At 39.5% G+C, this 26,103-nt stretch overlaps 1 protein-coding gene across 2 annotated transcripts in view; it reads left to right on the top strand.

Moving 5' to 3' along the window:
• The window catches only part of LOC117287854 (MYCBP-associated protein-like), a 124,863-nt gene extending 104,275 nt beyond the window's left edge, over nt 1-20,588 (top strand). For both annotated transcript variants that reach the window (XM_033768407.1, XM_033768409.1), the window contains 4 exons: nt 3,210-3,239; nt 4,428-4,513; nt 12,902-13,099; nt 19,359-20,588. In XM_033768407.1, coding sequence (XP_033624298.1) covers nt 3,210-3,239; nt 4,428-4,513; nt 12,902-13,099; nt 19,359-19,457 — 413 coding nt within the window. In that variant the 3' untranslated portion in view covers nt 19,458-20,588. The remainder of the gene's footprint in view (nt 1-3,209; nt 3,240-4,427; nt 4,514-12,901; nt 13,100-19,358) is intronic.
• Nucleotides 20,589-26,103: the final 5,515 nt, after the last annotated feature.

Here is a 26,103-nt window from a genome sequence, read left to right as displayed (position 1 = left end):
GTGCCGCTATGTGCCGCAAAGGCAATATTAATTATGTTGCGAATGGGTGTGACTAGTGAAATTTACTACTCGACTAGTCGCACTTCAAACCTAACTACGACACTTGTCGAGATAAAGTACGGATTCTCAAGATTTGTGCCGCTATGCCGCAAGGGCAATATAAATTATGTTGCGAATATAAGCAACACAACTGGTTCACCAAACAGGTAGTCGGGACAAATTTTTAATTATGTTGCGAATGGGTGTGACTAGTGAAATTTACTACTCGACTAGTCGCACTTCAAACCTAACTATGACACTTGTCAAGATAAAGTACAGATTCTCAAGATTTGTGCCGCTATGCCGCAAGGACAATATTAATTATGTTGCGAATATAAGCAACACAACTGGTTCACCAAACAGGTAGTCGGGACAAATTTTTAATTATGTTGCGAATGGGTGTGACTAGTGAAATTTACTACTCGACTAGTCGCACTTCAAACCTAACTATGACACTTGTCGAGATAAAGTACAGATTCTCAAGATTTGTGCCGCTATGCCGCAAGGGCAATATTAATTATGTTGCGAATAGTAGTAAGCAACACAACTGGTTCACCAAACAGGTAGTCGGGACAAATTTTGTAGTCGATGTGTGGACACGATTATAATGGAGTAGAGAAAAACAGTAGTTGCGACTCAAATAATATTTTGTAGTCGCGACTTTAACACTAAAGCACACTAGTCGCCCCTGCCTACTTTTGTCACAAGTAAAGCACGGTTTTTCCTGCGAATGCAAATCAAATTTTTAAGTCACTGTTTTCGCAGTGAAAGTTTCGCAGGAGTTGAGCACAATTAGTCAACTGTAGCAAATTTTTTGATGCGAATTGTGACGTGAAGAACACATTCCCTGCTAAGCTGTAAAATACGCTTAGCGTAAGCACAGTTCCCTGATTACGTAAGCGCTGCGATTCTTTCCTTTAAAAGCCATTGGCCCAGGACCAAACTACATAATAGCTTTTTAAACACAAAAAGCAGCTTAACCATGCCTCATCTTTAATAAATCTAGAACAGCTGGAGTTTTTCCAGATGGGTTAAAAAAGATTTAGGTTGTACCAATATATAAAAAAGCCTACAAGCATGACATTGGAAGTTATAGACCCATCTCTGCTTTATCAACATTGTCAAAACTATTTGAAAAGTTAATGTATACTGGATTGATTTTGTTTATTTACAAAAATGACCTTTAACAGAATCACGGTTTAGCTTTAGACATAGGCGCTCAACTGATTTAGCTATACCTTTTGTTGTTAATAATATGTATAATGATCTAGACATAAAACTTTTTTCAATTGGCATTTTTATTTTATTTATCTAAAGCATTTGATACAGTTAACCATGATATCTTGATGCGTAAATTAGAACATTATGGTGTCCAAGGAATAGCACTCGACTTAATACGTTTTGTATAATTCTGTAAAATCACAGATCGGCGGTGTACCACAAGGCTCTGTTTTGGGTCCCTTATTATTTATCTTGTTTATTAATGACATCTGCAGTAATGAACATGTACATGTACATCAGAATTCTTTTTTAAACATTTTGTATGTTTGCAGGTGACACTATACAATTGTTGCACGCTGTGACGGGTTCCATTGCGTTTTGTACACTGGAGGGGGAAAATGGAACCCGAGGCGAAGCCTCGGGTGCGAGGGTGCCATTTTCCCTCGAGGGTGTACAAAACCCATGGACCCCAGTCACAACGTGCAACAATTGTTTTGTTATACCTTTGTATAATTGTTATTCCTCTTCTCAAAGTTCTGTTGTCATCTTCAAACATTATTACGACGGGCTATTCATTGTTTAATAAGCAGACGAACGAGAAAAAATTCCCTTCAACCCGCGGTTGTTTCGTACACAGCGCGAAATCGACCAACGCTGGGAACGATCAAGGTGATGTACACCGGTGTACATCACTTTTCATGTTACCCGGACCGTCGCGAGCCATGTAACATGCGTTTTTGTTGCGCCTCACAGGATTGGTTCTCGACCAATCAAACTTCACAGTTTGTTACCGAGGTATAACAAAATTTGTTGTTTGCAGATAAACTTAGCTGTGCAGAACCTTAATATTTGTATGGTCTTCACTATGCCTTATGAAAATGGAGGTTGAGACAGACTTTACTTTTATGCGCTGTGAAACTTAGCTTTTATTTCTGCTAGACAGCCATGATGGTGAAGTAAGTTAGTTGACAATGGAGGGTGCTATTTATATTTATATGTGAATGTAACAATATTGAGCTCCGGGAAATCGCTACTTGGCTTTTAGCTAATAAATATTCCCAAATCAAATTATCTTATATTACAGTACACTCAGTCTGTTCCTTTATTTTTTAATTATACCAATCTTGAGCAGGTTAAGGGTACTAAATTTCTGGGAATACTTATACATATTGAAGAGAATTTGATTTTGATGAAACATATTGACCTTTTTCAACTATTTTATCTGAATTATGCAATTTTGATTTGGGGTAGTCCCACTACTAAATGTAACAAACTGCTCACTCTCCAGAAACGTGCAGTTCGGGTCATTTCTAAAAGCTACTATTGGGAGCACTCTGGGCCTCTTTTTGATAATCTTAACCTATAGGAAAATTTAAGTATTAATATATGAATAATGTTTTACCTGCTTGTTTCAACTACGTTTTACACTAACCTCAAACATCCATTCCTACTGTACATCCAGCACTGCTAGGAAAAATCTTTGTTTTTATCATTTTCACATTTGGCTGATCCATTTTCATGTTATTGCTCTTGTCCTTCTATTGTTGTAATTTTTTTTTTTTTTTTTTACATTTGATAATAATTATTGTGTTTTCTTGGTGTTCCATGTTGTTGTCATATTTTTTTTTGTGGCCTTTGTGCATTTAGGTTATATTTTTAACAAATTCTCAAAATTGTAATTCAAATTTTGGCCTCTTGCCGTGACTTTTGACATGTTTTTAATAAACCATTAATAAACTTTTAAATAAAATTAGTCTTACTTGTTTTGTTTATACTGTATTGACTGTGTTACTATTTTTATATTCAATTTTAATAGCATTTTTTAAGGGGAGGTTAATTGAATAATGGATGGAGTAACTGAATGATCAAGACGGATAAGTAAACAAAAAAGTAAACAAAAAAGTAAACCAATTACCTGTTTTTCGTTTTCATGTGTCCATTAATTTCAGTTCTTGCTGCTAATGAGAAACTGAGGGGAGGTATGTAAGACTTTTTTTCCTCAAAATATTGTTTGCTTTCCTCAATGTGTTATTTTATTCCCATGAGGTATGAAGTTTTTTAGGGAATTAGTATTTTAAGGAATTAATCGATTGCTTTAATCAAACAAATTGATCTTTTTCATTCCCTTGAAGGAACATCTTAGACACCAAGAAATAGTTTGAGTTAGATATTTCTTGCACTCATAATTATTGTAGATTCACAACATTATTTTCTGCACTTAAAATAATTGTTCAGTGTGCCAAATCTTTTATTGCAAGCGCACAAAAAGATTTTGAGCACACAAAGTAATGCATGCCTGCATGAAATCATTGTTTGCTCAAAATTCACATTTAATTTATTTGAGAGTTAAATTTAGTGCAAACTGACACCAAAAAGATTTATCCCAACCAAAAACTAGTTCTGATAAATCACACAATCATATAGTTTTTGTGGACATTGCTGTGTCCATGCGCGTGTGGTACATGGTACATCATATACTGTCTGTCCCATACAGAGAAAATGGTCCATTCCCACACAGAAAAAAAAGCACCTACTCGATCATGCGTTGGTGATCGTCAAAGGACTTCTGACATTTGAACCTTTGAAGGTGGACAGCGTAAAACAAAATTATGGGGACCATGTGCTATTTTGATACTGTCATCTTGAAATCACGCTCTTTGCTGCGTTTTAATCACATATTAAAACTAAAAGTACACGGTCAAACTTCGGGGGCGCCTCTTGGGCGATATGCATGCTAAAGGGTTAAGAGTCATGTTTTTGGTGTATTTGGTAGGCTAAATAGTAAAGCGAAGCCTGTGTGTCCCTTTAACACTTGTTTCAAGACTTCAAAAAAAGAAGCAAATTTGTGCCATTGGACATGTTGGAAAATGCATTGCTACAGAAGCAATATTTACAGAAAGGCTCCATCATAATGTCATATATACCCGATAGGTGAAAGTGCAGAGCTTTAATAATAAATTATAGCTCTGTGGAAATATTTTCCAAAGACAGGTTTGTCTAAATAAACGACACAGGATTCTTGCCAAATAGGCCTAACCCTAACCCTAACCATAACAAAAACTAGCTGGCATTTAAACAAGACTCCGGGTAGTTGTTGAGCCTGACTCCGAGAGGTTGCAAAACCGCACTTAACCCCTGTTAAAACAGATTTGTTTGTTTATGTACAGGGGAGATTAAGAAGAAAAAGAAGGAGCACAAGGAAGAAGACACTAAAAAGGAAGCTAAAAAGGAAAACAAAAAAGGCAAAAAAGAGGTAAGCCACCAAAAGAAATACTGTTTCTGACATGTATTGTGGTTGTCGGTGTGAAACGTTTAGTGAGAAACGTTCCCTGAAAATAACACATGCTAGACCCTGCCGCCCATCGGTGGTACCCCCTCCTAGACATACTTTGTTATCTTCCAGAATTCTTGTCCACCAGTATTCCCAGTTGAGAGGGATTTGATAAATCTGGATTTTTCTTGATTAAAAAAATGTGATGTGTCTTCCATTTTTTTTTTCCGGTTGAACACAAAAATACATCTTAGACTGCTGACCTTACCGCATTTTTAATCCTTTAAAAGGAGCACCTCCTAGCCCTATAAACCTTAAAATTTGCACTTTGTTAATGTCATCTTTTCATGTAAAGCCAATGTCATTTGCTGCTTGATCATTGATATGTGGCAAGTAACCCTCCTTCTAACTATGTTTTCATTGTATTTTTGAAGTTTCTGTAGAACTAAAGGGAAAAACTGTCTTATACCGTTGACTCTTGCTAATACGAGGTCCATCGGACTAGTCCGTTTTCTTCATAGTATTCGAACCTCGTAATATCTTATGCAATAATAATTATTGCACTATATGCACATGACAATGGCTGCGTATGTACACAGATAAGACGAAGCTTGACCTGTCTTTCAAGTTTGTCCCACTGATTGCTTTGAGGCGTGTACCCTCATTAGTTGGTACACTTTGTCTCCACCCTGTCAAGCAGCTCTTGTGCTTGACTGATTTGTTCTGTGAGTAGAGCAATGTCATCTGCAAAGTCAAGGTCTGTGAGTTAAGTAGGTCTTACTCTCCTGGTTTATCTGGGCTTGATTACGTACATATAAAACCAAGCCGTAAGCCTGTCTCATAGCATAGTCTAGGACGATGATGAAAAGAAAAGGTGCTAGTGTATCACCCTGAAGCATTCTCGCAGATATTTCTAACTCCTCTGTTTCACCGTCGGGAGATAATACCTTTGCCCTGGTGTTATTATGTTTTAGTGTACATGCCGTTAATAATGTATTGGACAAGCCGCAGTGGTACCTCGTAAGCAGCTAGTATTTTCATAATTTTCCCCCGGTGTATGGAGTCAAATGCCTTCTTAAAATCTATGAATGTTATGACTGCCTGGTACTTTATATTTTCTTCACTCCTTCAACGATCCTTCTTAGTGCTAACAGTTGACTTACATGTGTTCTATTAAAAGCGGTTCTGGTTCTCTCTTAGATGCGGGTCAATAGCAGGTCGGATTCGATCGAGGATCATTCTGTTGTAAAGTTTAGCAATGACTGATGACAGACTAATTCCCCCGTAGTTGTCTGTTTTACGTAAGTCCCCTGATTTAGGAATAGGCGATATGATTGATAAGGACCACTGCTCTGGTTTCTGCCTGCAAGTATGTGCCCGGTTGCACGTCCAGTGTGTTGCTGTCCATGTTGTAAAGCTTGACTACTTCAGGAGATATTCCATCCGGCCCACAACCTTTGCCAAGTTTGAGAGATTCTTTAGCTTTCTCCTACTCTGAGATGCTAAAGGGCCAGTCTTGAATATGGATTTTGTCAAGCACCATTGATGTCGTCGTCAACTCCCTGCACAATAGGGGGAATTCCGAGCAGTTGACTAAAGTGTATGTACCAAGCCTTGATCCTCTCTTCGATTGTGTCATCCTCAATTTTCCCAAGTTGGTTCCTCCTTCTGCCAGCAACTTCACGATGTTTGGAATGTTGTTGTCAGGCATTCATTATCATCAACAATTCATTAAACAACTGAACCTCAATATGAAGACATCACTCGAACAATGCTGTCATGATGACTTCATCAGGTGTGGAATTAGACGGTTTTAAAGTTTAAATATTACCAATTGTTTTTTGCTGTATCTCTTTAAATGTGAAAGCTACATATGTGATGTGATCAAGGTAGATTAGTCTTATGTCGGCAATTTTATTACGGAGAAACAAGTCAAAACAGGACAACAAGGGTATCATTTTCAAAATATTTTTGTTTGTAGATTCAAGTGCCAAAATGTCTTCTTTTTTTTGTTTACATAGGAGACTTCCTTGCTGATTAATAACATCATATCAAGGGGTTAATTAGCATGGGAATAAAGTTGGGTGATGTACATTGTGAGAGAAAGAAATCAACAAAAGTTTGAAAACAATGTTTGGGTAGGTTTGTTACACGGAAAGTTGTGCACACAAGTTCTCAAAATATGCATCTCAACGGCAAAAAATACTTCAAAAGTGATTGAAAACAATCTCAACATACCTTTGAAAATGAGTGTCTCTGTTACCTACGGATAACTTCTGCACCTCAAACCCATTCAATCACATCACTGTATTCCTTGTTTATAAACAATTAATGTAAGATACGTGCCTTCGGTGAAGTTGCCAAAAAGGAGTGGAGTGGACAAAAGGAACTATTGTCATCTTCACAAAGCACAACACAAAGGGCGACCCAACAAGGTATCTCTTTTACACCAACAACTAAGACTGTACCAGTTGATGCCATAAGCAACCCCAAACAAAATGATGAACTTCGAGAACAGATTGCTAAATCTATCATCGATGATCCAGCTATCCCGAAAGCCATTGTTGATCCCATCGCTACACTCCTTGCAAGCAATATCATCAACTCTGATCTCATGATGGGTATTAAGCTTGCTGAGAGTCTAGTTGCAATTAAGCTTTTTGTAGAGTCCGTAGCATTGTCTGTGCAAGAAACCATCGCACAAGATGTCTAAGAGGCCACTTCAATGGATATCAACAAACATTCAGAACAAATGGAAAAGATGTTCAATCACAATCGGAAAATTTCCGATCAAAACGACCAGTTTGAACAGGAGATTGATGATCTTCAGCAATACAGCCGTCGGAACTGTCTAGTGATAAACGGCATTCCAGAGACCCCCAGCGAAAATACTGACAAGATCTCCCTTGATGTACTCAACAACAAACTCAAGCTTAGATCTCCACTTGCACAATCTAGATGGATCTCATCGCCTTGGCAAGCCCCGGAAAGCGACGACCCCCTCTGGTGCCCCCAATGGCCATGCCCTGTCATCGTGAAGTTTACAAGCTATAGATCACGCTCGCTGGTATTTGCCAACAAACGTCATCTGAAAGGCATGAGCTGTATCAAGAGGCCAGACGATGTGACCAATTGGAAGCCGTCTGGACCAGAGATGGTAAGATTATCTTGCTCTTGAAGAACAAGACCAAGGCATCAGTCCCCACCCTCAAAGAACTGAACAAACTTTGTCCATTGACTATTGGGTTGTTATATCAAACATAATAATAATAAAAATAATAAGACTTGTAATGCGCACATATCCACCCTGCTGGGTGTTCAAGGCGCAGTAAAACCAAAAACAAAACAAAAACAAAACACAACACACAAAAAAACAGACACAACAAAATTAGTCATTGAAAACCTGTGACATAAGAAAAATTTTGAGAAAGACTTGAATTTTGCGGTACAAACACAAGATCGAAGATTAAGTGGTAGAGAGTTCCAGATGCGTGGCGCGGCTGAAGAAAAAGACCTGTCACCCCATGAGTGTCGAGACTTGGGTTCAATGAGGAGAAGCATAGAACTTGATCGAAGATTCCTTGATGGAGTGTAAACTTGAAGCAGTTCAGAAATATAGTGGGGAGCCTTGCCATTAAGAGCTTTGTGGACAATGAGCATCAGCTTGAAGATGATTCGTTGAGAGATAGGGAGCCAGTGTAGTTGTTTCAGAACGGGGGTGATAGAACAGGATTTTCTAGACAGTGTCACAATGCGGGCAGCAGTATTTTGGAGCCGTTGAAGTCGGGAAATCTGGTTGTTAGGAAGACTGTAGAGAAGAGCATTGTTTGATTACTTGATGATTACCTTTAAGCTTCAAGTAATTGTTCCATTTATATATCCTAAAGTTTCTGTATGTGTACTTTTATCTGTTCGAGACTGATTTTTGGTTTGTTTTTTGCCTGAAGATCCAGCTTTACCTCATACATGTACTCTTCATGTGTACGTTTTGTTATTTCGTTACTTAACTTCTCTTTATTTGTGTGCGTTTTTTGAAAACGGTTCATCTAATGACAATGACGGTTTATCTTTATTTGGTGATTGTAATTGCTCATATTTTGATGCCAACAGCTTCAAAATTATGAACAGTAATTCTTCGTCTTGTGAATTCTCTGTTTGCTATTTGAATGCCAAGAGTCTCTGTAAAAATTTCTTTGTCATCCAATTTCATCTTCTTTATGACCAGCAGTTCGGTTTTCGAGCCAGTTACTCTACTTATATGGCTCTGATCCAACTTGTTGATTCTCTTTCCATTTCTCTTTCTGATAAGCAATCTTCTATTGGTGTTTTTATCGATCTCTCCAAAGCCTTTGATACTATCAACCATACTTTTATTAGCTGTTTCATAGCAAAGCGCAGCGAAACAGCTCTTGTTTTTGTTAATTTTTTTATTATTTTTTTTTTATTTGTCTGTTTCAGTACACACAATTTTTTGCATAGTTCCTAAAGAGCAATTGCAATGAAACTTTCAGGGATCGCAGGTTACGGTGCAATGATGATCCTAAAGCAATGATGTCATGTGCGTGACCTCACATGACCTCTACTTCCGGTCGCAATGGGTCAAAAACGGAAGTGCCCTGTAACTCAAAAGTGGTAAAAGTTATGAAGTTGCTCTCCAAGGACACAAGTGTCTAGCAAGGGTGGGCAGTTCAAAAAAAATATTGATGACGTCACAAATTGCAACAGCGCCCTCTAGCGGCAGGTTGAAAACTCTTCAAAATGGACTTTTTGAAGATGTCTGTGGTGAAGTTTTTTGTAATCACTTTAAATTCTACACACACGCTAACGGTCAGGCAGGCATCATGTGTGTGAAGTTTCAGATCAATGACGTCATCGGGGGTCACATGACGCGGCATTAAAGGTGCATATTTTGAAGACATATAACTCTTGAAATAAAAACGCGATTTTGTTGAGACTTTGTAGATTGTTAGATATTGGCAAGTTCTCGTGAATTGTAAAATGACGTCATGACGTCATCACACGATTTGTTATGATTTTTTCTATTTTTGCACCTTTAACACACAAATTGCTATCCGAACATGGTATACATTTTTTTTAAATAGCCTGGATTGGTCAGAACTGCTGTGAATGAATAAATTTAAAATTCAGTTGAAAAATTGTAAAATGTTATTAACGAAACAGCTCTGCATTTGTGCACAAATGCAATTATGTCTAGTTATTGTTATTATTATTCATGGTTTATTCAAAACATTCAAATTAGTTGCCATAGGCAAAATTACATTGAATTTACAAAATTTACAGATAAAACAATAAAATTACAGACATAACAAAATTGGGTTTGATTATAACAAGAGGGCATAAAAAGTACACAGGAATTCAACTAGGTGAGATGAGCAGAAAAATATTACTGCAAAAACAAAAACAAACAAAAAAACATTCAAAATTAATTGCACAAAATTTTCATTAAGGAGTTTGGTCATGTAAGGGATTGCACTTTTAGCATGTCGCTTGGTATGTACATTAAGAGTTGTAAACAAATGTGAGTTACGTAGTGAACGGCCATTACTATCTCCTCTCGTTTTAGGAAGCCACTCTCGAAATACGTTACTGCTCGTTAGAGAATTAGCAAATTTAAGACAAATGTGTTGACGGCGTTTGCTGGAGGTTTTGTAACTTGAATAAATGAAGGGTATGGTGGTATGAATCCCAATCATTAGCTAAAATAATCCTACAAGCTCTTTTTTTAATGCGTTCCAGAGAATTGTGTTGTTTAGTAGTGAGACCAGGATTTTCTCTGTTTTGGAAGCCATTTTTTACTTACAATTTATCTTTTTAAAGTTTGAGTTGCACCGATTGTTTTTATACATAACGACAGATATGCTCTTCATTTCAGTGTACTTCTACATTATTTCTGTCAATACTTTTCAAATAAAGCCGAAAAAGACTGAATTTCAGATGCCCTTTGACTAATTAGTATTCAAACCGAGGTCTTGCATGAAAAATCATGCCTACTCGCGCAGATATATCACAAAGGAGACTTATTAAATCGAGTGTACCGCGGGTAGACTGCATAAATCTCCTATTACCGTACAGAAAAGGGCTATTGGCATTTGCACACTTTCCCATCCTCGTGGTCACACAGCACCCTTGTTTGCACACACTAACAATCACCGACATTAGAATCATAAATAATGTTTTTGTAGATGGTTGCTGTAAAACAAAATCATCAAAATGTCATGTAATTAGCGGGGGGAAAAATTAAAACCCAAAAGCGGTAAAAGGCCAGCGTATACGTGTTTCCAGCCGTTGCAATTGTAAAATCTTCAGGACATTGTCGCCCAATGTTGTAAGTAGACTGGTGCTTTGTTTATAGCATTATTTTACTGTGACGCAGCATAAGGATCCAGTCTATCCATGTATTATAAACAATCAGCATAAATATACAGATCAGGCAAATCCTTCGACGATGAAGGTAGACCTTCGTGCTTCGACGTACATCCTAAGATCGTAACAAAGAACACAAAGAAACTAAACCCAGAATATGATGGGACAGTGACAAGTAAATAAAGCATTCCTGGTACCGGTACAATAAACTATAGGCCTACTGCTGCATAGCCATGATGCGATTGTGGCGTTACATGCTCCCGACGTACCAAGACCCAATTTCATAATGCCTGTATAGTGGCACAAAAATTTGCTTAGCACAAAATAGTATTGCATAGCAGAAACTGATTACCAGCCAAATTTTAACTAAACTTGAAATGATGTGAACTTGTGGCTGGTGCCTGATTAAATTTTTAAATAGTAAAGACATTTTGTAAGCAGTATTTTCTGCTAAACACATGAAACTGATCAATGGGCCTGTTTGAAAGATTTGTTAATCTCGGGGAGGAAGGGGATCTTGAGGGATTCAAAAGCGTCCTTGTGAGAATTTTTGAAACGTAAGCGTAGCTGCAAATCTTGAAACGTAAGCCTAGCTTGACTCAGGATGGAAAGCGTACCTTTTGATTACAGCGTAACTGGAACCTAAACTTATCTTGGCTTGTATAAGCGTAGCTGAGTAGCTGCTTAGCTTGGAATGTAACCATTTCTTTTTTAATGTAAGCATATCTTGGAACCAGGGGTGTCAATCCATCTTGAAAGGGGGGGGGGACATAACATTGACGGCGTGGGGTCCGGATTTGTTTTTGCCCGTAGATGCTCTCTGGTGCAATCTAGTGAATCTTTTTTTTTTAAAATTATAGATTTTGGGAAGAAATTATTGACAAACTATAATTTATGAGTTTTTGTTTTTTTACTTGTGGACAATTTGTTTTTGATTTTTATGTTTTTGACCGAAATGGTTTTTATGAATAGGAATAAAAATGTGCCTGGCCGGTGTTAAACACTTTGTTTAAAACCGGTTGCAGTCTGGATGCTGATAATTACCCAAGCCGGAGGCGGGGTAATTATCGCATCCAGACTGCAACAGGTATAAAACAGAGTGGTTAAAACTGGCAAAGCACATAATTATTCCCTTATTTTACAACCTTAATATCAAGACGACACAAACTTGATGATGTCACAGCATCATCAGATTTCCAATTACACTAAATCAAAGTTGTATATTTGTTTAAAAAAATTCGTAACTCATGAACCTCATGTTGGATGTTTAAAATCTACACATCAAGGTCAACAAATGCTACACAGATAGCGACACAATTTGACCTTGACATCTGGTTCAAATCAGAAGTTTAATGTGTACACAAATTTTGACCTGTTTGACACTGACATCCGGTTCCAGCCAGAAGACATAATTTAATGATTAAAAAAAATCATAAATCCTGAGCCATACACTACAATTTTGCTATCTTTAAGTTTATTATAAAAGTGTGTAAAATCATGTGTAACGGTACACATCTGAAGTTTGTGTTTATTTTTTTGTTGTATCAAATAACTCCCAGGTCAAATGCTGGATTTGTGAATAGTCTTAATCACATTAACTATCTCAATCAGGAAATTTAAGTTTTATGTTGGAAAAAGCCGATCCCTTTCAACAATTCATTCAATCACAAATTGACGACGACACTCACTAACACCTGGTAGTTTTCGAGAAAGAAGTAATTTTCCACGAATTTGATTTCGAGACCTCAGATTTAGAATTTGAGGTCTCAAAATCAAGCATTTGAAAGCACACAACTTCGTGTGACAAGAGTGTTTTTTCTTTCATAGTTATCTCGCAACTTCGACGACTGATTAAGCCCAACTTTTCACAGGTTTGTTATTTTATATGTTAAGATACACCAAGTTAGAAGACTAGTCTTTGACAGTTACCAATAGTGTCCCGTGTCTTTAAACTTAAAGTATTCCATTTTATTTTATTTTTTTCAGGAAAAAGAGAAGGATAGACCAAAAAGCAAAGGTGGGAAAACAAAGAGTCGTACTGCAACAAGTCCTCCACCCTTACGTGAGCCCAAGAAAGGGACAGAGAAGAAGATACAGCCTTTACCTTTTCGAAGTCTCACACCACCATCAGAAACTGGCAGTCCCACTCTGGATGCTAAATACAGGAACAAAATGTATATTCAGGTAATTGAAGTAAAAGGAAGTTATCATGAATAATGAGCAAAAAATTACTATTCCAAAACTCAATCATAGTCCTTCTTGATCCTCAAAGGCTATTACGGGCAACATTTGTCATTAAATGTTTAAAGCAACGAGTATGCCTGTCTAACACAGTGATCACACCAATGTGTCTGTTGTCAAAAAGCTTTGGGTTTCTGATGAACCTCTACCATTGAATTAGGCCAAATAAAAAAAAATACCAGTTGATCATTCGTATTTTTCAAAAAAGAGGAATATGATCTGAGGGCCTTTTTATTTATTAGCTGTTCCGATGTAGTGGTCGGAACAGCTATTGAAATCATCCACATTTTTATTTGTTATTATTATATGTATCCGTCAAAAGCCCAAATGTAGGTTTTAACCAGGGCATTTTGTGTCTAGCAAAAGTCATGGACTGGGTTCGTTTCAGGCGGCGAGTGTGGGCGACAAAAATAGACCGCCTGGGATTTGGAATGATTTACGGGTAAAGTCACCTTGTTTGTGGCGGGGACCATTTGCCTAAATTAATTCAAGTGCTTCGCTTTACTTTCGGAAATTAGACCATGACAAACAAAAACTATTTGACAGGGTTACAAAAGCAGAGATTTTATTATGCTGACGTTTCTCTGGTGGTTGAGTGGCTCAATTTTATAGAGCTGCTTATAATAAATAGGCAAAACATTCTGCTTTAAAAATTGCAGAAATTAAGCAGAATACCTGGAGCCACAATTTGTACATGAGGCATGGTATTTTCTGTGTTAAGCTGCTTTTTGTGTTTAAAAAGCTATTATGTAGTTTGGTCCTTGGCCAATGGCTTTTATAAAAAGAAAGAATCGCAGCGCTTACGTAATCAGGGAATTGTGCTTACGCTAGCTTAGCAGGGAATGTGTTCTTGAGCATTACAATTCGCAAAAAAAAAATTGCTACAGTTGACTTATTGTGCTCAACTCCTGCGAAACTTTCACTGCGAAACTTTCACTGCGAAAACAGTGACTTAAAGATTATATAGCGAACCGCTATCCCGAGATGAATTCCTGACGGCTTTCCAGACCTTAGCAGCCTTAATATCCGGTCGGCGCGAGGTCCAGGAATTTGCCCAGTTTTCAGGGCCGTACACCCAGCCCGACCAGTCCGGTCATGGCTGGGTGCGCCAGGATCGAGGCGGCGTACCATGCACGGTCAGCCGGGCACCGGCCTCCCCTCCCAGCCACCGTTCCACGGTCACCGCACAGGAGGTTGCATGGGTTGTGGTGGAACAGGGTGATGTGCGGTCACGCACGGGTGCTCATTCACAATCCCAGACGGGGATCAGCATACACCCTTCGGGGTCCTTTGTATCCAAACGGGATGCAGAGCACCATGATTTGTTAGGCACAGCCCTACCTTTGGGTGAACAGTCACTAAGTGTGTCCGACCCCCCCGTGTCTGGCGACTAGTCCCCAGAAGAGGACGAGTTGGCCACAGCGGTTCAACGGCTCTCAATTGCCGAAACTGAATTGCGCCTCGTCCAAAGGACATGGTGTTGGATCTCCCTGCCGAAGAGGAGGACTGGCCCCGCTCCGAGGAGCGGGAATATTTTCCCGGCTATGCTACTCGACCGTGTATGCGCTGACCGCATCGAGGGCATTATGTCGGCATCCTCTTGGACGGCCTACCCCAAGCGGGCGGATTTATATTACCGATTCCCCAGGCAACCTCCCGCCGACAGACCCGTGGGAGGCCGCCTTCAGGATTTGTTTGGGTCCTGGGCTCAGATCACGTCCGACAGGTGGGTCCTCGAGACAAGCGGGTGCGGCTACGCACTCGAGTTCACGAGGACCCCCGGACGAAACAATCAATTGCCAATCTACTGCGCCAGGGGTCCCGACCCTGGAGCATGGCGGATCGACGCTCTGGCTATGCGATGGAAGGGGCTGTTGGCATACGCCTACCCGCCCCATCTCCCTCATTCCACGGGTGCTGACAAAGATCGAGCAGGATCACTGCAAAGTTCTTTTGATCGCCCCTTTTTGGCCCCGACAGCCCTGGTTCCTTCGGCTGGTCAGGCTCCTGGTGCACAGGCCGGTGGTTCTCCCGCAACGACCGGACCTCATATACCAACCTGGGTCCGGAGTGGTTCATCCGGCTCCAGGGTACCTGCACCTGACGTGCTGGGCGCTGTCACGAGATCCCTCAGAGCAGCGGGCCTTTCGAGACGGGCTGCAGAAGTTGCCGCCCAGTCCTGGAGGGCCTCAACCCAAAGAGTTTATGACTGCCAACTACGCCATTTCTTGAAATGGTGTAGGCGGCGAGCACAAAGTCAACCGCACAAAGTCAATCCGAACCGGCCACGAACAGCTGTTCGTGTCCACGGTTCCACCATTTCGACCAGCATCCCGCGATACAATCGCGCGTTGGATAATTACAGCCATCCGCTCGGTGCCGGGCAGATGGCCAGCGACCGATGGTCCGGTTCATGCCCACGAGGTACGGGGAGTGTCGGCCTCATGGGCTTTCTTTGAAGGTGTCTCCATGAGTGACATAACAAGGGCGGCCTCCTGGAAGAGAGTGTTGCAGGCGGCCAGCCAAGCTGCGAAGCCAGAACAAGCTCCACCTTGTCAGTCACGTGTTTAGGTGAGTTTTTCCACGGTATTACAGTGCTAACAATACTTATTAAGGTTTTGTTCACCCATGGGACGACACCCCCTGTACATTTTGGGAATGGACCACTATCGGGCCTAGCGGCCGCGAAGTGTTCTCTGAACTTTTTGAGCGCGCCGGGGTCCTACGCCCCCTTAAGACATGCAGTAGCACCGCGTATACCCACCGCCTTTCCTCGGTGCGAGTCTATGCAAATTAGTAATTTGACTCTACCGGTAAGTAGAGTGAAGTAGACTCCCCCCCCCCCCCCCACAAAAGTGTGGATGGGGTCTACGAATGAATACTTAACCGGTAGAGTATCCCTCCCTCCTTCCCCACATACTCGGTCCTTAGGTGCTTACATTTAGTAGGGCTCATCAAAAAGAGGACGACTCCGTGGCAGGCATGTTGCGGGGCGTTGTGGGTAGGACTGTGGAGGGCGCTATTGTGTGTGAAAGTCTTAGCATTATTGCCTCGCGGCATAGGGAATATGCAAATTAGTAATTCGACTCTACCGGTAAGTATTCGTTCGTAGACCCCATCCACACTTCTGTGGGGAGGGAATTATGCCCTGTTAGTTGGTTTGGTAAGGCCTACACTTCTAGCCTAAACATGTAAGAGTACAAAAAAAATTGTTAGTACATGAGGGGAAATCTTGTGAGACTGGTCCAATTTGACTCTGCTTCACTGCATCAGCAAAGAATTGACACTTCAGAAGCATGGATATTATGCGCTTACATAAAGCATATTTTCACAGCTTAGCACAGATATTTAAGCTCTTGCACAGTAAGCGGAGAATGGTGATTGTAAGGGCAGAGTTTGGTTGAAACAGAGCCATGTTCTATAGGGGGCCTATATGAAGGGAAGTTGTAGCTTACACATACAAATACAGAGTCAGATACAGACATTGTGAAGACATCGTGCATTGAAATGTCTCATAAGAGCAGGAGTAGGAAAGGAATATCCTAAATAATTATGTGTGTTTAAACACAAAGAATATATCAAATGGAAGCTTAGGACGTAAGCTTAATTCCTATCGTAAAAAATATTAAAATTCTTTATTAATTAACCACGTGACCCTCATTTGCATACGGGCATTTCCACACTAATGGACCAAAGGGAAAATAACTTTGTAAGTGCGCATGTGAGAGCGAGACTAAATAACTATTTTGTTACAGTCTTTTCCTTTACAATTTAAATCTGTTTATAATTGTTCCTAGTTAAAAAAAAAAAAAAAAAATCATTGACCTTTAGGAATTACAAGGTCATTTGAAATGTGTTACATATGAAATGGGTTCTGGCAGTTAACGGTTGTATGGCTTTGGACTGGCACCCCTGAACAAAGATGTTGACAAAATAGGGACATCGCCAACATAGGGCTACATGTAGATAGCTCAGTTGGTAGAGCACGTTAATCCGGGTCAACTGGAAGTGGGACCATATCTGCCCAGCTAGTAAATTCTTTGTTCAACCCCCAAAATCGTATGTAACAAAAGACAGACATATGGCCTGGAAAGTAAAGAGAAATTTGAAAACAATTACAACATATTGTGTTTTTCCCGACCCTTAAAGATTGTAAGCAATAAAACTGAGATGTTGCTGTGGGTATTAAGGCAAAAAAAGTCACATACGAACAATCGACCGACATTTTGTGACAAAATTCTGTCCTTGTTTGTACGTAACCGTTTGTTTTCAAAACTTAAATTTCTAAAATAGGAGGGAAGAAAATTTCTTAATTATCCCTAACTATCCCTAAGGGTCTGTAGAATTGGTATCTGGAAAACATTGGGCAATACATTTATTTGAGTATAACTTCTATCAAATGATAACCAAAATGTCTGTCCTTGTTACGTACGCATAAATCTTGAAGACTTATCCTTTCAGTTTCTTAAATACTTGGTCATTTACCTTCTTTTTTTATTGACCACAATCCTCATGTGCTTCTGAATGTACACGGACAAAAAAACATGGCAACATACTTCATTTTGTTACTAACTATCAAACATTCCCCTCTCATGTCACACTTTTGTGCCCAGCCATTAGTGTGGAATTGCCCACATTTAATTAAGAAATCTTTACAGCATCATATCTCAAGAACTGCAGGGCCGATTTTTAAACTGGTTAAAATTATAGACTCCTTGGGGGTTAGAGATTAATTTTGAAAAACAGTGACCTCAAGTTGACCTCTACTTCCGGGTCAACCGGAAGTGGGACCATATCTCAAGAAATATACAACCGATTTTCAAACTTTTTTCAGTTATAGACAAAAGACTACTTAGGCATTAAAAATAAACTTTGAAAAACTGTGATCCCAAGTTGACCTCCCCTTCCGGGTCAACCGGAAGTGGGACCATAACTCAAGAACTTTACAACAGATTTTCAAACTTTTCCAGTTGTGGATTCCTTAGGCATAAAATATTACCTTTGAAAAACTCTGACCTTTACTTCTGGGTCAACCGGAAGTGGGACCATTTCTCAAAAACTACACAAACGATTTTCAAACTTTTTCAGTTATAGACTTCCTACGCATTAAAGATTAACTTTGAAAAACCGTGACCCCATGTTGACCTTTTCTTCCGGGTCAACCGGAAGTGGAACCATTCTCAAGAACTACACAACCGATTTTCAAACCTTTTTTTCAGTTATGGACTCCTTTGGCATTGACATTAGCCTTGAGTAGGCGCGTGACCCCATGTTGACCTTTACTTTATAGTCAACCGGAAGTAGACAATAGTTTAAGAAATACACAACGGATTTTTAATCTCTTTCAGTTATAGACTCCTTGGGCATTCAAAATCAAGCTTGGGTTACCTTGACCCCGTTTTGACCTTTACTTCCGGGTCAACTCTAAGTGGGACCGTTTCTAAAGAACTACACCAGCAATTTAAAAAAAAATTAAGTTATAGACTCCTTGGGCATTCAAAATCGAGCCTGAGTTAAAATTATTCAAAATGATGGCCAGGACCTCATGTTGACCTTTTGTTCTTGTTTTAACGCTCCTTTCGATTGAGTATCAGAATCAAGACCATGCAAACCACATGTCATAAAGTTGTAATGTGTGTGTTTATTGGAGCTTAGAAAACAATTAATTACAGGAACAGCTGTGTGATTGTTTACGATCACTATCTCTAGTTATTGTTATTTTTTTTCCTCCAAGATGGCCGCTTAGTATTCCAATCAAACAGGCCACAAATTCTTCAGTTTGAAAGACCGCAAACTTATTTTATATTTATTTGTGGCATAAGAACCTGTGTTAACAGGGTAGGATTATTACACTAAAATGATTTGCTGGTATCTGGTAGGCATTCACTAATATTGTTTTATGAAACAGACTGTTACACGTGTTTGTGAGCATAACGTTAGATTCGGGAAAAGCTCCTAGGCCAGTCCGATTAAAAGGATGGATTTTTAATTTTGTTCCTTTTTCTTAAATCGAAAAACAGCACAAAAAAGGGATGCAGCCCCAAAAAAGGATGTGAGCGGGGACGATCAACTGGTATTTTTTTTATTTGGCCTTACGATCCTAGATTATGAGCTTGTTCTGCAATCTGTAAACAAAACATCAAAATTTCAACTTAATGTTGGTGATTACATTTATTTTTTTCTCATTTTTTTATTTTTGCAGGTTTATGGTTTACTGTCTGAAGCAATAGAGAAGATGACAACACTCTTTGAAGAATTTCACATTTTGAAGACTGCTTCAGACAAAAGTTCCATGATTTAGGAAAAGGACAAAATATGGAAATATTTGTAATGAATATAAAAATGTAATACAAAATTATTCTCAATTTGAGTGTGAAAACATGCACAGTTCATTTTTATTTTTCACAAAGCATTTGTTGGTGTATAACTCTATTATACAGCAGTAACTGTAAATCGCTGTTGAGAACACTTGCATGTAATAGTGATCTTTATAATGATGGCGGCTGCTAGTAGACCCTTTCCTTGAAATATGTTAATTTATGCAGATAGCGCATGCGCATTAACATTTTGGTTGGCAAAATGAGGGAACATCGCGCTGTTTTGTACACAGCTAATGGGTGCGTGATGTAGACGCGATTGTGAGTCTGCTTAATGCACATCTCTATGGCGTTTACGCATGCATGAATGTAATTAGCATATTTCATGGGAAGGGTCCATTTAGGCCTTTAGTAAAAAATATGATACTGATACTATACCTTTAATGTTTAATGTCAGAATATGTTTGTTCTAATTGTAAAAATCTGTCAGATCAATTCGCCAGGATTATATTATGAAAACATAGTAAGAGCTTGATGAGGATTTCTAACCATGAGGATTTGTTGGTAATCTACTGATCCACTTCACAGTAATATTTTATAACAGAAACAAAACTTGCATTGACTTGTTTTGACTCGCATTGAACCACGAATATTGAACAACCTCCCAGTGCGCATCAGAAATTGTAACTTTTTGCCTTTGTTCAAAAAATCTCTTAAAACCCACTTGTATCAGATGTAATTTGTTGTATTTACAGTTCCATTGGTTTTGCTCTTTTCAGCCCTTTGATCTTGATGTAAAGGCGCTTTATAAATATTTAGTTGTATGTATGTAGTGTATAGACTGGTGGAGAAATGTACACATCTATTTGTTTGCATGTTGTGGGTATTTCCCAATGGAGTGTTTTTATGTTTGTGACCAGTAACAAGTTTTTGACATGGGAAAAACAAAAAACAGGGGCCGGTTTCACTAACGTCCCTGTAGCGATCATTGCCGTCACACTTGCGATGAGATCGCAAACCGCTAATCCATCGCGCTCCTGATTTCACATTTTTTTATTTTTTTATTTATTTATTTATTTATTTATTTATTTCCAGGCAAACAGTACATACAAAGAATAGGCAATAAAAAACAAGACTAAACAGAGAACAAGCCTGCGGATAACCAAAAAGCAAAAATAATCACTATCTAAAGGCAGTCATCGCAATTTTCTTTTAAAGGAAAATAAAGTTTTGATACCAGTCGACCTTTGACATAACCAGCCAGAAAGCCGTTGGTCATCGCTATTAGAAGCGAAATGCATAAATTGCAGTTTAAATGTCAATCGTTTTCATGCTGGTGCATGAAAAATAATAAGATCAAGGACCATGATTAAAGGCACTGGACACTATTGGTAATTACTCAAAATAATTGTTAGTGTAACCCAGAAAAAAGAATACGCTTAGAAAAATAATGAATAAAACTATTAAAGTCACTAACTGTTGGGGCAATCTCTCTAACAAATGAGAAAAACCAAGAACGGGTAGGGATAAGACACGAGGAAATGTAAAAAACAGTTACTCAAAGCTGTAGGTTTCTCAAACATAAAAAAGATAGCTTTATATTTATTATAAACCAATCACCCAAAGCAGTATAAAAATAATAAAAACCTTGAGACCAAAACGAATGGACTAAGGACCTCAAACTTTAACATTACTATGTTTGAAACATCAACTTAAGCAAAGGAAACTAAACCAAGAACTAAAAAAAAAAAAAAAAAAAAAAAAAAAAAATACAGAACACAGTTAAAAGAAACCATAAAGAAAAGTTACACATTAAAATCAAAATGGCTTTGGCAAACTTGTGTAAATAAAACGACAAGAAATACCACTAATTGAAGTACAGTTCTTCTAACAAATTTAGGAAGAAAAACCTGGTCTTTGAAAATGCAATCAAAGCTTCAAGAAAAGTAGTTTCCAAGACGGACTCTTTCATAAAAAAAATTAACTTTAGAAGTTAACTTCTAGGAAAGAAACTCAGTAATATTACAAGTGTCAAAATAACCAACAAATTATACAATAACAAATGGCAGTATAAGCTTAACAGAATAAACACTTTGTACAGGTAAAATAGAGAAAGTTGAAGAAAATCAAAACTTGAGAAGAGAAATGAAAAGTAATCGAAAAAATAATAATCAAAAAATAATAAATAATAATCGAAGAATAATAATGAAAAATTATAATAATAATAAATTAATAGAAACGGATAAATCAATAAATTGTATAATACAAACAAAATTCTTTGTAATTCTTTATAATACAAACAAATTCTTTTTTTTTCTCCTGCAACTTCTTTAAAGGAATCAACCTAGTCTTGTTAGAAATTAAATTGATTTTTGTTTGATTTAAAGTTTTAAATAAACGTTGGTTCGAATCCCACTCTAGTCAATTCTTTGTTCAACCCCCAAAAAAAGCAAATAAACCAAACAGGCTAAATTTCTGAAGGTAACCTTTTATTTGTTTTTGTGTGATGTTACTTTGATGTTTTTGTATGCCTACTGAGGTTTTAGAACAAAACTGTCTTTTGAAGGATCTTTTCTGATTTGATTGTAATTTGTTGTTTTCCATGCTCTTTCAAAATGTGACTTAAAAAAAGTATTTATTGTGTTGGGCATGGGACTATTTTATTAAATTTACGTTTAATATTTGCATTAGAAGATTATCAATAGCTGGAAACATGAAGTCAGAAAAGGCAACCCTGGTTCTATTACAGAAAATACGTCATCTCCGATACTCCACTGAACAAAAACAAAGCACCCTGGTGTAGCTGGAGCTACCTTGCACTTAAAATCCCGTGTGTACAGGTACACACAAAGTACGTCCTTTTTACAGCCCTCATATTGTCAAGTCGTTTTTTTCACAGCTCTCGGAAAACAACGTAGCGTTAAGCCCTTTTCACATAAAGAAAATAAGCAGGGGGTCCTTAGTTCTCAGAACACAACGTTGTTTTATCCACATAGGGTGAAACGTACCTCTGCTTATATAGGCACAGGTCCCTGGTCCTTTTAAGACCACGGTCAAGACCTCAACCTTGAAAACACAACATTGTGTTAATTATACCACGATTGCCGTGCGTGCTGTGTGAATGAACATTGCTGGCGTAACAAAGGACCCTGGTGTAGATGGAGCTACCAAGCATGCGTGCAAGAAAATCAAGATGTTCGACCCCGTTATGCGATAACTTTAAACCTTTGAACGTGTTTAAGAGAACGTGTGCGAACGAGTACTTCAAGAAGAGAGCAGTTGTCAATATTAGCATGAGATCATTAAGAGATAATTTAAAAATTTCACTCTAGAAAACCATTTGATTTTTCCTTAAACCGTTAGATAATTTTTAAATCAAATTCCAGCATAGTTCTAGCGTGGAGGAATCCCCTCCATGGTTCTAGGAGCAGGCCTACTTCAGTGGGCAACAAAATGCATGCCAGATTTATGGCAATATTCATCGGTAAGAATCTGCACTCCCCAGTTTGTTTCGATTGTTACTTTTTCTGTCCTTGGAATTTGGTGGTCAGAGCACGAGTGAATGTTTTGATCATCACAACCATGTCACAACTATGCATTTATTCTCCAAAACAATTTGTAGAGGCCGCCGACGACAGTGCAGGAAAATGATCTGTTACCAACACGTTATGTTGGCGATGTATGCTAGCTGTGTGGGTATCAGTGAAATAAACAATATTGACCTTTGGCACCACAAAAGACGTAGGTTCTGAGACACGGGGCATTGGTTTCTGCGCCGTGTGAAAGGTCCTGTTTGAGTTTGACCAACGTCCTTGGTCAAGACAACTGGCGCCGGAAACCAAGGACCCTAGTTTAATTTTGGCGTGTGAAAACAGCTTTACACACTATGTGGGCCAACAGTCCAGTTTCCGGACACCTCCATTGCGATGTCAGAATCGACCAAAGGAAAGAGAAGAAAAAAAATTAGAGAAAAAGGTAAAGGTAGATCCTGCGAGGGTCCTCCCTCAACCTTAGAGTTAGACGTTCATCAAGTCGAGTTTTTGATCGTTCGATTCCCAACTCTGCAGAACAGTCTTATCTACACTGGGTTCCGGCGGAGTTCCCCTCTTATCCTCTTCGCCTTGTCAACTTCCGGCCCTCTCCATGGTCTTTCTTCCCTGACGATCTTCGCAGATATCAGTCAACACATCCTTCCATGGGTCCTTACAATACCTTTTCGATGCCCATTGGTAATTTTGCCGGCTACTACCCACAAGAACGGCCAACAGATAACAGAGGTTTTTTCTCGTTTTGACATTCGCCTGCCACCGAGTACCACAGATTTATTCGGCGCCATTTCCAAGAGGACATTGGGGATCGTTCAGAGTTATGCTTCTCCCGCTCTAGAGGGTCCCGTTCCTGGCCCCATTCACCGATAAGACCACACTTTAGGTCACCTGTGGACGATCTTTGATCACCAAGGGTCATTCTTCTGGGCACCACTCCCGTTCTGTATCCTCTCCAAGTAGCTCATTTGGGTCAGATAATGATTTTGTGGAACCTGGAAACACTTCGAGTATTGTTCCCCAGAGGGAAGCCGAGTAATATTTTAGTTTTCCCCCTCCCCGCTTGTCATTTTGTTGGGATTTTGCCCAACTCACTCCCCCTTCCTGTAGACAGCTTTTGCTCTGAGAATATAAAAGAGGCCTTTTGAACCTTTCAAAAGAAAAAGCATCTGAGAGTTCCTCGTAAATCATCTCTCTTCAAAACGAATACCATTGATACCGATATATTTTTTACGGTGCCAACAATTTCGTCAACATTTAAAGTTAAGCTGCGGTCCGATAAACCAACCGGGAAAAACATCTTCCCAGATAAACGCACTACAGACCTTAAAAGCTCTCTTGAGAAGCTAGATCGTCATTTATGCTCTTGGGCCCAAGTTTCCAACCTGTCTATTCTTCTGCCGGACACTCTTGCTTGGGCTTCAGAGAACCCCGCGACTTCCCTGCATACATGTAGGTCACTTATCCTCGATCAGCTCTACTGGCCCTTACAGGGCGCCGCCATTGTTTTCACGTCAAGTGGTGCCCGCACCGTGCTCCCGGTGTGGCGGTTTCAACTTTCCGCTGTGTTCAGTTTTCCGAATGACCAAATACGGTAGCATTACGTCATGCGATGCCTGCGCACAGCAAACGAAAGTAGTCCATTTTTAGTGCCGTATTGAGTCATCCATTACCCTCCGGTAGCTGTCATGGCGGCGTCCACGAGTCGAGTACAACTAGCGGCAAACGCGTGGATCGTATGAGTTGTTTTTTATGCAAGCAGAGTGTGACCAGGGGTGCGTTCCACTCGCGCAAACGACTCGCAACTGTTCGCGCAAACGTTTTTTTTATCGTTTGAACGATTGGTGCGTATACGCGATGTCAATATGGCGGCGCCCTGAAATGAAGATGGCGCGCACCATACGTAGGTTTTTTTTAAACTTCGTTTTTGCTGCAATAGTCCTCTTTTTGACATCATTACATCAACTAATTAACTTTGTTATTCCAAATCTGCATTATCATCCACCGAAAATACAATGTAATTATGTTTGTGACAAAGAAATAATACCGTATGCTTGTCCGCCATTTTAAAAATCACTCGCCAACACCTCCGAAGTATGTTCGCCTAAAGTTGCCAACGTTCGCCAACGGTGGCGGCGAACAACTCGTTCCACTTGAAATTGTTGGCGAACGTGCGCAACTGTTGGCAACGTTTGCGCGAGTGGAACGCACCCCTGCCTAAAGTTGTACCCATGAATACATGTAAAGATGGGGCAAGAGATTATGTGACTACACAGAAAAGAATCGTAATAATAAACAATTTGGGGGTCACTGCTGAGAGAACTACAGTACTCGCGGCGGTATCTGACAGGTCACCCGGAAAACTGAACACGCCGGAAAGCTTAAACCGTTCCAACAACGTGGTGAAATGTCCGGCTACGTCACCCGGAAAACTGAACACGGCGGAAGACTGAAACCGCCACACCGGGGTCAATTTCGGGGTACCTGGGGTGCGTTCCACTCGCGCAAACGTTGCCAACAGTTGCGCGCGTTCGCCAACAATTTCAAGTGGAACGAGTTGTTCGCTGCCACTGTTGGCGAACGTTGGCAACTTTAGGCGAACATACTTCGGAGGTGTTGGCGAGTGGTTTTTAAAATGGCGGACAAGCATACGGTATTATTTCTTTGTCACAAACATAATTACATTGTATTTTCGGTGGATGATAATGCAGATTTGGAATAACAAAGTTAATTAGTTGATGTAATGATGTCAAAAAGAGGACTATTGCAGCAAAAACGAAGTTTAAAAAAAACCTACGTATGGTGCGCGCCATCTTCATTTCAGGGCGCCGCCATATTGACATCGCGTATACGCACCAATCATTCAAACGATAAAAAAACGTTTGCGCGAACAGTTGCGAGTCGTTTGCGCGAGTGGAACGCACCCCTGCATAGATATAGAATTAAAATAACTAGATCGGCCGCGCGTACACACGCGCCATTGCCTGAGTAGAAACAGGGGTGCGTTCCACTCGCGCAAACGTTGCCAACAGTTGCGCACGTCAAGTGGAACGAGTTGTTCGCCGTCACTGTTGGCGAACGTTGG

The sequence above is a fragment of the Asterias rubens genome, chromosome 3 (genome assembly GCF_902459465.1).
Source record: "Asterias rubens chromosome 3, eAstRub1.3, whole genome shotgun sequence".
Lineage (NCBI taxonomy): Eukaryota > Metazoa > Echinodermata > Asteroidea > Forcipulatida > Asteriidae > Asterias > Asterias rubens.
This window is presented reverse-complemented; position numbering and strand designations above follow the sequence as displayed.